The sequence below is a fragment of the Nannospalax galili genome, unplaced genomic scaffold (genome assembly GCF_000622305.1).
Source record: "Nannospalax galili isolate Female #2095 unplaced genomic scaffold, S.galili_v1.0 scaffold259, whole genome shotgun sequence".
Taxonomy (NCBI): Eukaryota; Metazoa; Chordata; class Mammalia; order Rodentia; family Spalacidae; genus Nannospalax; species Nannospalax galili.
Window position 1 is genome coordinate 2,574,845 of NW_008344750.1, and position 12,286 is coordinate 2,587,130.

The 12,286-nt window shown below is 38.0% G+C and overlaps 1 protein-coding gene across 3 annotated transcripts in view; it reads right to left on the reverse strand.

Moving 5' to 3' along the window:
* Mtmr3 (myotubularin related protein 3) overlaps positions 1 to 12,286 on the reverse strand; it is a 167,280-nt gene that overhangs the window by 62,340 nt on the left and 92,654 nt on the right. For all 3 annotated transcript variants that reach the window (XM_008841071.3, XM_008841072.3, XM_017800100.2), the window contains exons 4-5: positions 4,639 to 4,728; positions 4,023 to 4,139 (exon numbers count right to left, since the gene is read on the reverse strand). In XM_008841071.3, the coding sequence (XP_008839293.1) occupies positions 4,023 to 4,139; positions 4,639 to 4,728 (207 nt within the window). The remainder of the gene's footprint in view (positions 1 to 4,022; positions 4,140 to 4,638; positions 4,729 to 12,286) is intronic.

The window sequence follows — 12,286 nt, forward strand, 5'->3', positions numbered from 1 at the left end:
AAAGTGGGCCATACCACAACAGAGGTGGCATATTTGGGTTCTAACGGCTTAAAAGTTCTTGATTTAGATATAATAATCTTGAATAGCGTCTCTGGGTGTCCTATGTTTTGCTGTAATACTTACTGCTGAATAAAGAAAAGAAGGAAGCAAAGAAGGTAAGGAAGAAAGGCAACCACTATCAATTCTCTTGTCTCCATTGAGGATCTGATGCAGGAAGAGCCAGTCATCCATATTTGGGTTCTAACGGCTTAAAAGTTCTTGATTTAGATATAATAATCTTGAATAGCGTCTCTGGGTGTCCTATGTTTTGCTGTAATACTTACTGCTGAATAAAGAAAAGAAGGAAGCAAAGAAGGTAAGGAAGAAAGGCAACCACTATCAATTCTCTTGTCTCCATTGAGGATCTGATGCAGGAAGAGCCAGTCATCATTTTTTTCCTGGAATAACCTCAGGTTTCAGGAATCCTAGAACTAACTGTGATAATATTAATGTATTGGCATGTAGAAATTCTAGTTGTCTCTCAATATGACATATTTATAGTCCTTGCAATGTTAAAATACTTTCGCATAATCATTTTTTGGTGCAAAGGTAGTAGTATTCTTGCTTTTTTTTTTAAAGTGTCATGGAGGCTCTAAGCCTTAAAGAGCATAATGCCAGAAAAAATGTTGAGGAAATGAATCATAAGTAAGGGTAGTGGTTGGTATCCTTAAGCATTATATACATCAATCACAATATAGGAAAAATAACCCAGAAAACACCTTAGTCATGAGTTACCATTAGAGATAAATGATGATGCAGGCCTATGTACATGAACATTACTCTAACATGAACTTCAAATCCAAAAGGGGAAAAATGAACTAATATTCATTTCAAATCCATACTAATTTCAGGCCAGATGTGGTAGTACATGCTTTTTAAAATTTTTTTAATTGAATTTTTGTGTATTTCATACAGAAAATCATCTTAATACCCCCTTCCCCTTTGGTACCCTCCCACAGCACTCCTCCCCCACTGGAGTTCATACATTCTGTCATCTGTGTTAAGGTCTATCATGTAAAGTTAGTGTCTTCAGATGTCCCTCAGTGCAAATTCATCCACTGGGATCTAGTCAGTCTATCTAGAGTCCCTCCATTTAAGAAGGTCAGCTCGTTCTCACCCAGCAGTAATCAGCTGCCAATAATTCTTCGACTAAGACTGAGGCCTGCTATTCATTTCCACAGTTCTGTGCTAGGTTTTTGTCTGTTTATGTTTGCATGGGTCTTGTGTATGCTGACACCATTGCTGTACGTTCATATGAGAAGAGTCCCAGGAGCCTGTAGGACTATTTCTGTATGGTCCTATACCTCTCCCTGGCTCTTTCAATCTTTCAGCTCCCCTTTTCCACAATGATCCTTGAGCCTTGGGTGGGTGGATTTTAATATAGGAGTCCTGTCCAAGAACCTATACTCTCAAGGCTCTTATTCTCTGTTTTGGTCATTTGTGACCCTTTACATTCCTGGCCCTCTGTTGCATGAGGGAACTTCATTGATGAGAATCGAAAGATGCATTAGTATTCTTTTCATCCCTTGCTCTAGGTTCCATGAGCCTTGGGTGTAGAGGTTGCATCCTAGATGCAACTTAGGCTTGGGCAATTCACAGACAATCTCTGTGTGTGACCAGTTGTGGAACTATGCAACCACCTCTATCTATTGAAAATGAAATTTCTTTGATGGGTGGTGACTGGGATACTTGTCTATAGATTTAAGGATCCATATTACATTTTTTAGGGATGTGACAGTCTTGGAGTTTTCTCTAAGATTATAACCTCTCCAGCTATGTGTATTTGGCTAGGTTTATGGTACCACACATGAGTTTCCACCCACTGAGTGGGCTTTAGGTCCAATTAGGTTTTTGGACTAATACCATTCCCTCTGGTTTTTTATACTAGCTAGGCACTATTTGTCTCTCCTCCTTCTCTCCCTGTCTTATCTTCTCCCTCCACCCTCCCAATTTAAACTGCCCCATTTTCCCCATTTCTCCCTTGGTAATTTTTGTCTGCTATGGTTGGTGGTACATGCTTTTAATCCCAGCACTTGAAAAGCAGAGGCCATCCTGGTCTGCAAATTCTAGGCCAGCTAGAGCTACAGGGAGATCATCTCAAAACGCTCCCCCCCACCCAAAAAAAAAAAAAAACAAAAATCAAATCCATACAAATTTCAATTCATTGAGTATTTACTGGGTTACATGGCATCAGGAGACCTGCTGGAGCCTGAAGACACAAAGATGACTAAACAAAAAGGCACAACATGTCTAGTAAATGTAGTGAAAGTGTGTTAAATTACAAAGTCCAATGATTGTAATTAACTGTCAGCAAGGAAACTGGGCCTGAGCAAAGCCTCACAGAGGAAGTTACCATCTGAACTGAGTTATAAACAGATAAAAGATTCCCTTGGGCAGGAGAGAAGGGGAAATATGCAGAAGTATGAGGTATGTCTGAATGGTCCTAGGAAGCTGGTTTTACTAGTATAAAAAGGGACAAAGAGAAAAGAAGGAAAGTAGACAGAAAAGCTGACAGGGAACAAAGTTCATAGCCTCATCATGCTAAATATTCAACCTTCTTAGAAGAAACAAGGAAAATAGCAAAAGTTTTAAGATGGTAAATGACATGATTCTCACCAACAGACCCTATTCCCAAACAAATTAAAATGTCTTATTTAAACCTAATAAGCTAGTAATTAGAGGGTGATATAGGAAAATGAAACGCTATGAACTTTATTATTCTCACAGGCAACTTGTTAATTACAATTTCACTAATTCTGGCCATTTAAAGAACAAAATAATAAAATTAGGTAGTAGTACTTTTTACTCATCATTTACTTTCACTGTAGATGATGGGAATTTTCAGTTGCTATGATTTTATAGTTTCTACCTTTTCCCTACCAGTCATGAACACTCAAATACAACTGGACCCTTGTATATACTATATTTTCTCTTTCTTTAATGAATCTGATGTGTAGTTTTAGCTAGTAGACAGAAAATAGATACAATACTTAGGATCACAGTCCAAATCTAGAAGGTAGTAGAATTCAGGTCAAAATTGCTCCAGGACATAAATGTTTAGCTACAAAGAATAAATAATAAATGCCAATACTAAGAATATGGCAGTCACTAACCTTGTCATAAATCAAAGAATGCAACTTCAGGAGTTAGGTAACTTCTAGAAAAGTAAAATGAATGAAAGCAATAGATTTCAAAGAATCCTCAAATGAACCCCCAACATAATCTGAATGTGATCCTGAGCTCTTATAAGGTGTCACAATGCATTTCTCTATGTGAGCACTCAAGCTCAAAAAGCCAAAATATTGGCAAGTTAAGAAGGAAGAAAGTATTCCATTAGCGGAAATACATCAACTTTTGGGCCTTTGTAGATTCACTTTAGACTACTATTGATAGAAGTGCACTGGAAGAACCAGTTTTACTGAGTAGACCCTCATAAATGAGAAAGAGTAAGTGCACTCTTAAGAACTGAAAGCCTTCTTTTTCCTTAGTAACATAGAACCCATAATGCAATTAAACAATGTACTTAACACCTATACTTATACCACTTAGGAGCTATTAGAGCAACTCTATCCTATAATAAGAGTCTGCAGTAAGTACAAAGAACATCTTCTCATTTGACATTAAGGCCCAAGGAACTATCTCAACTGAAGCAGTTGCTAACTACTAAAAAGCAAGGAAGGATAGAAAGGCCTATTCAGTCTTTGTACTTGAATAAAACAATAGTACAGCATTACTTAGTACAAATTATTTAGCGTTAACTAACAATGCATACCTCAGCTGACAAGATTCACTGTTTTAAATAAACTGTAAGAGTGTCTTATTAATCTAATATCCCTTGAGCATGAAATTAAGAGAAAAGTACAGCACACAATGCTTTCACACAACCAATCCTCTAAGACACCCATCTCTTCCAAAACATTATCAGGTTTTTTCCAACTTCTTTCCTGTCCACCTTACAAGAAGAATGGTTGGTAATCACTTACATTAACAAGAGACTCCTTGAATTTGATGTGAAGCCTGTAATTAGAAAGGGCAATGATGGCCTCCTCGGCACGGCCCACAAACTCTGTGCTCTCTCCATGAAGTTCAAGGAAAGGAACCTTGAAAACAGAAGGAGAAACTTTTCAGAGTTCTGAAGCAGACAAGCCAAGTCTTCAAAGTAAGACCTGAGATCAGTTCTGAGCACCCACATCGTCTGGCTCACAACCACCTGTAACTCCAGCACCAAGGGATCTGATGCCTTCTTCTGGCATCTGCTGACACCTACACACATGTGACATACACAGACACAGACAATACACGCCCAAAAAAAAAAAAGTAGGTTCAGGTGAATAAATGGACAGTAAACCTTCTGCCATACAAGTTTATAAAGTACAGTACACATTAAGCAAAAAAATGGAAAGAGAATGATGAGATAAATGATCGTCACAAACAATGAATTTTCAGGAAATAAGACTTGCAAAAATGAAAGATGTCTTCCAGCTTACATTTTAGGGAAAATGTATGTTACATAATATACTACTTCAACCCATTAGTTTTGCTCCATCATTACTGGGATGCTAAATATATACTACATAGTCAAAAGTAGTCTATAATTACCTGAAGATTCTCATCCTCCCGAATCAGCTGCTTTCTGGGAAAGATCTGATTGGCCTGGATGCACTCAAGGCTATGCCGAATCTCTTCATCCTGGAAAACCCCAAAATCTTTAAACAATTTTAAAACTTCTAGTCATCCATATTCAGTTTTTCTACTTATATAATCATAATAATAATCCAATGACCATCTTGGAACAAGCAGAAAAGCTCAAGCAAAAATAGCCCCCAAAGTGCTCTATGCTACTACTGTCATTTGCATAATCGTTTCTCAAAAGTCCACATGTGAAAGGCTTTGCTGCTGGCCTATAACACTATGAGGAGTGAAAACTCTGAGAGGTAGTATCTAATAGGAGGAAGACAGGTCAATGGAGGCCTTAAAGGGAATACTGGGAATACTGGGACCCAGCTCTGACTGTTTCAATAGCACCATCAGGTATGCTGGAATTTTCTACCACATGATCCCACCATGATATATTGTCTCACCGCACACCCAAAAGCCAGGACCAGATGGCAATTAGCTGAAACCTCCAAAAGTATGAGCCAAAATAAACCTTTTCTTCTGTTTAGCTGAATTATCTCAGGCCTTTGTAATAGGAACATAACTCTAACACCAGAATCTCTAATCTGAAAACACACTGATGCAAAAAAATATCAGACATGACATTTCTGTTAAGCACCAAGAGGCTATTAGTACATATTTTTAAACGTTTTTTAAAATTTTACTTATTATTTTTATTTTCTGTGTATGCATGTATTGCCTGCATGTAGGTAAGTGCACCCGTGTCGTGCAATACCCATGGAGATCAGAAGAGGCTGTTGGATCCCCTGGGACTGGAGTTACAGACAGTTGTTACCTGTCATGTGGGTGCTGGGATTCAAACCTGGGTCTTCTGTAAGAACAATAAGTGTTCTTAACCGCTGAGCCATCTCTCCAACCACTAGTACATATTTTTAAAGAAATCAGTTTTTCTGCTTTTTAAGCTACAATCTTAAATTTTTATTTTTGGAGAAATACATATTGAATTGTTTAAGAATAAAAATGATATTTGGAATTTGGCTCAACATTAATTAAGGGTTACAAGGAAGAAGTGGGTGTGGAATAAATGAAATAGGATTGTCTATGAACTGATAATTCATGAAGCCAAAAGAGTTGAACCTGAGTTCACTATGCATTCTATATCCTACGATTATGTGTAAATCAATAGAAAGCTTCAAAAAAATTTTAAATAAAACAAAGTTTAACAACTAAATTCCCAAAAGTGAAAACATATGTAAACCACTATCTCTAGTTTATTCTGCCTTACACTACCAAACAGGTCTATTTCAGTTTAAGGCAATTTTAAAACAAAAGTCAAGCATTCTCATCTAAATAACATTTGAACTAATTATAATTTGTATTTAAAAAGTTCTCCTGGGGCTGGAGAGATGGCTCAGGGGTTAAGAGCACTGGCTGTTCTTGCAGAAGACCCAGGTTTGAATCCTAGAAAACATGGTATATAACAACCATCTGCAACTCCAGTTCCAGGGGATCCAAGGCCCTCTTCTGTCCTCTGAGGACACTGCATGGCACAGGTGCACTTATACACATGCAGGCATAACACTCATACACATAAAATAAAAATAAAGTTCTCCTTTACATTCTTACTGTTATGGTACAGAAAAAAAGAGGCCAGGCATGGTAGTGCACACCTGTAGTCCTAGCATTGGAGAGGCAGAGCCAGGCAGATAGATCACTGTGAGTTAAAGCCAGCCTGGTCTACAGAGTGAGTTTTGGTCTAGATGGGGCTACAGGGAGACCCTGTTTCAAAAAGACCAAAAGAAACAAAAAGTTTAAAGATTAAAAAGTTTAAAGATTAAAAGTTTAAAGATTAAAGGCACATACCTTTAATCCCAGCACTGGCAGACAAATCTCTGTGAGTTCGAGGCTAGCCTGGTCTACATAGTGAGTTCCAGGTCAGGTGGGGCTACAGGGGGGCCCTGTCTCAAAAAGACCTCCCCCCCCCAAAAAAATCAATCAATCAAAAAAATTTTAAGAAGAGACAATATTAGGAAGCCTGACTCTAATCTAAATTATGATGGAATCTGTTTACACAGACAATACTTCCTCCCTCCCCCACTGTACAGAGAACCACACAAGGGCTTCACAAATGTTAGGCTAGCATTATACAGCAACTTTTTTTGGTTTTCTTTTTGCAGACATGGTCTCACACTATAGCTCAGTTTGTCAGAGCATTCACTATATACCACTTCAATCCACAGCAATCCTCCTGCCTCAACCTCTGAGTTCTGGGATTACAGATGTGAGCCATCACACCCAGCTTTTCACACAGCAATTTTTTAAAGGAGTGAAATGCACATCATATTCAACTGACAACACTAAGAATTATAACCACTGGTTACTAAACAAGTCTATATGTGCTACTTTCCTTGATAAAGCAGGAAAAATAAATTATGTTGGGATTGGGAAGATGGCTCAATAGGTAAAGTGCTTGTGGTGCCAGGTATAGTAGCACACGTTTGTAATCTTAGGGATCCTACGGCAAGATATCAGGCAAAGACAGGGAAATCCACGGAAGCTTATGGGCCAGTAAGCCTGGTATATGCAGTAGTAGACAACAAGAAAGATTCTGTCTCAAAGAAGGTAGACGGTAAAGACTGATAACTAAGGTTGTCATCTGACCTCCATATAGCTACTGTCAATACACACACACACACAAATTATATTAAAGTATGACAGTTGTCTCAAGGTAAAGAACTTGTACAACTGTTTCTACTACACACTGAACTACTGTTTTCATTAATCTTTTTTTTTTTTTTTTTTTGGTTTTTTTGAGACAGGGTCTCCCTGTAGCCCCAGCTATCCTGGAACTCAATATATAGACAAGGCTGGCCTTCAACTCACAGAGATCCACCTGCCTCTGCCTCTGCCTCCCAGTGCTGGGATTAAAGGCAAGCGCTACCTGGCAACTAAATATCATTTTTAATTGAAAGAACAATTGATTGACAAAGTGTCAGATAAGGGCATTTGACAGATCCATTCTTCAAATGATAGAATCAGTTCTAAAAGGCTTTTCTGAAAAAAATTACAACTTTAGAAAGCCTGTCAACTGCCACTGCAAATTTGACAGTTTCTCAATACAAAGAATTTCTGTTAGAAAGTCAGTGGCATTATCATCAAATGTGATTAAAAAATCTATATATCAACATTTGGAAAATTGGCATTAAGAAACCCATTATTGCAGGGTACACTGGCACATGCCTTTCATCCCAAGACTCAGGAGGGAAGGGTGAACCTCCGTGACTTCCAAGGCAGTAAGGGCTACATAGTGAGACCCTGTCTCAAAAGGCAAACCAAAAAAGAAAACAAGCCATTTAAAAAAAAAATAATAATTAACAAGGGTCTAGAGAGATGATTCAGCAATTAAGAGCACTAGTTGCTCTTGCAGAGGACCTGGGTTCAGTTCTCAGCACTCACATGGCAGCTAACAACCAACCTTAACTCCAGTTCCAGGGGATCTGCCAATGCCCTCTTCTGGCCTCTGTGAGCATTGTGCAAATGGGTGCACTTACATACGTGCAGGCAAAACACTCATACACATAAAATAAAAAAAATTACTCAAAAAATTTTAAAGTAACACTACTTTCCTTATGACCAAGACATGTTTAAAAACCAAACACATTTCCATTCCAAAGACAACAGTAGCTGGATATAGCTGAATAACACAGTGCTAGTGCTTGCTTCACCTGACAAAGCCCTAGGTTCAATCCTCAGCACAAAAAGAAAATAAAGTAAGAATAATCAATGTTTCTTTTGTTTGTTTGTTTGGTCTTTTTGAGACAGGGTCTCCCCGTAGCCCCAGCTGTCCTGGAACTCACTATGTAGACCAGGCTAGCATTGAAGTCACAGAGATCCGCCTGCCTCTGCCTCTGCCTCCCAAGTGCTGGGATTAAAGGCTTGCGCCACCACGCCCAGCAGAATAATCAATGTTTTTAAACTGACAAAACCCAAACTGAAAGTGTTAGGGAGATACCCCAGTTAGTAAAATACTTGACACATAAATATTAAGGCCTAAGTTTGAGCCTCAGAACTCACATAAAAAGCCAAGTTTGGTGATGGGTATTTATAATCCCTGTACTGAGGAGACAGAGACGGAAGGATTCTTGGGTTTCTGTGGCTGGCCAGCAGCCCTATGTCCCAGTAAGAAGCCTGATATCTGAAAACAAGGTAGATGGTTACTAAGAAATTATACCCAAAGTTGACCTCTGCCCTCCATATACATGCACACACACGTGCATGTTTATCTGCCCACATATACGAAACACAAACTGAAAACATACAGTTTCAGACTCTATTATGCAACTAATACTGAAGGAATTTCCACTTGTGGAATTTTGATGTATTATTAAAGAAAAGTTTACACAATCATCTGGAAAAGCTATTAATACACTCCCTTTTTCTAGGTACCTATATGACACTAAATCTTCATGTATTTAAAACAAAAAAATATAGAAGGTAGATGAGAATCTATTACTTATTAAGCCAAGCATTAAACAATTTTGAAAAATGCAAAATCATATCGTACTTTCTATTAATTCTGAATGAGAAAAAATAATTATTTTTCCATCAAAAATAATATTTACATTTCCATGTAACTGGTTTATTGTTATTTTTAAATAATTTATGAACATTCTGAAGACTTCCCATTTTAATTTCTAACCTAGTAAATAGACAAATAAAACCAAATAACAATCCATCTAGAAGGGACCTAAGTAATTTAAGAATGTAAAATGAGATCCTGAAACCAAAGGGTTTCAGAATTGCTGCTCCTGACTACATTAAACACCAATTAAAGCTGTATAATTTGAAAAGCCAGGATTTCCCTAGAATCATTCTTCTATTGCTAATTCATGCCAGGAAAAGTCACCAGACTTGAATATCACCCAACATTCCAGCATCTTTGCTATCAGCTGACTAAGCCCAGGCCTACCCTTCTATAAGTCACTTGATCTCGAGGCATAAGTTTTTCAAAGTCCTTTAGGAAAGCTTGATATTTAAAATTTAGAAAGAAACAAATGTTTCCCAATTATAAAAATAAAACTTCAACAGCTTTATAAATAGCTCATGATACAGAGAATGACGGATAGACATCCTGGCAGCAGTTTACAAAGGCAGGAGGATTGTTTCACCTACAAGGTCAGCTTGGTGTACACAGTAACTTCCAAACTTAGCCAGTCATCTATCGCAACATCTTGTCTCAAACAAATAATAATACATATATATGCACACATGTACAAACATTATGAAATGCTATGCAAAACTATAGAACTTCTATCATAATTATAGCTTAAAAAATAAGAGATAGCTAGGGCAGTGACACACGCCTATCATCCTAGGACTTAGAAGGGAGAAGGCAGGAGAGTCAGGAGTACAGGTGATTGTTGGCTACATAATAAGTCCAAGATCAGCCTGGCCTATGTGAGATTCTGCCTCAAAAAAATAAAAACAAAACAAACAAAAATAAGATATGTATTATTGTCACTTTCCTAGGAATGCTTATTGACTAGAATTATTAAGAAATTACAGCTGAGAAGCCAGGAGTGGTGTCACACACTTTTAGTCCCAGTACCCAGATGGCAGAGGCAGGCAGATCTTTCTGAGATCCAGGCTAACTGGGGCTACAGGGAGACCCTGTCAAAGACAAAAAAAAAAGGAAAAGAAAAAGAAGAAATTACAGCTGAAAATCTAGTAATTTCAAAAGCAAAATTATGGCCAGGTGTGGTGGTGCACACCTTTAATCCTAGCACTTGGGAGGCAGAGGCAGGCAGATCTCTGTGAGTTCAAGGCCAGCCTGGTCTACATAGTGAGTTCCAGGACAGCTGGAGCTACAGGGAGACCCTGTCTCAAAAAGATAAAAAAAAAACAAACAGCAAAATTATAAATTATAGAAATCTTTTGGTTTCTTATATAGTAATAACTGATTAATAAGACTGATATAATAAAGTTGGGTGGGGCACTGAAAGTATAGTTACCTAGGGTATAAAAATTTTTATAAATGGCTCCTCTCCTATAAAAACCAATATAATGTTAGATGAAAACTTTTCTATTAATCTAATAGGAATTTATTCCTCCCTAAATCATTTCCTCTGAGGTTAATGAATGGGTGAAGGAATAATAAGGTCAATCTTTTTTTTTTTCTTTTTTTGAGACAGGGTCTCCCTGCAGCACCAAAGGAATCCATTTTTCTATTCTCATAAAGTGTTAACTATGTTTTCCTATTTTCAGTCTTAAAGATAGTTTTCTTTTTTTTTTTTAATGTGTATGAGTGTATTGCCTGCATGTAGGTAAGTGCACCCATGTATGCAATACCCTCAGAGGACAGAAGAGGCTGTCGATCCCCTGGGACTGGAGTTACAGACAGTTGTTAGCTTCCATGTAGGTGCTGGGATTCAAACCCAGGTCTTCTGCAAGAAGCCCCTTAAAGATGGTTCTTATCTTAAAGAACCCTGAGCATTTATATTTAAAACTACTAAAAAGAAAAGATATGGAGATCTTGAATTTAGGAAAAAAGACTTCCAGTGAAGCAATAAGAAATGGATAGAAAATACTATAAAACATGGGAGAGGATGGCTTTTAAAAGGTTTTACATAAAAGTACACCTGAAACATAACTTGTGAACAAATTAACTACCTTTTAAACTTACATAAATGCACAAAACCTACACTTTTACTGTCTTTGATATCATTTTACAAAGGTACTTGTTATTTCCTTAGGTAATTCCCTGACCCAGTTTTCTGCTGATTCTTTAATAGCTCAGAATTGAAATAATGTAGCAGGCTTTTAAGTAGGAAGAAAAAGGGAGGGAGGAAGAAAAAGAGAGAAAGAAGAACAAGGGCAGGGGAGAGAAGGGACAGAGGAGAGGGAGGGACAGCAAGAGGAAGGGAGACCATTTCCTATTCATTTTTGTTAGCACACTCACTTGTATATTCTGCTAAAAATGGAACAAGTGGTTTTCAATATACAAGAACTGAGAAATCAGGCCAGTAAGGCAAGAGCATAAAGTACTAATTTTCTACAGTTAAATACACACTCCTTTTAATTTTTGTCCTCCCTCCCTCCCTCTGTATACCAAGTGCCACTGCTTGAGTATGTAGCAGTCAGGAGACAATTTTCAGGCTTTCACGAGTCAGTCCTTTCCTTCTACCCAGGTTCTAGGGATCAAACTTAGGTCCTCAGGCTTGTGTTGCAAGCACCTTTACCTGTTGAGCCATCTTACCACCCTCATATTAAAAACTACTGTTGGAGCCAGGTGTGGTGGTACCTTTAATCCCAGCACTCAGGAGGATCTCTATGAGATCGAGGCCAGCCTGGTCTACATAGTGAGTTCCAAACCAGCTCCGGGGTTCTGGGGAGATCCTGTCTCAAAAATACAAAAAAAAGAAGGAAAATAAAAAGGCAAATCTAAAATGAAGCGACCCATAAAGTTCCTTAAAGTATGCTCAGGGCTAAGGGGACGGCCAGTTGGTAAAATGTTTGCCTTGCAAGCACAAGGACCTGAGTTTGATCCTTGGAACACATGTTTTGTTTTGTTTTTTTAAAAAAAAAGCTGGGCTTTGTGGCATGCTGGGATGCAGAGACAGGTGGATTCCAG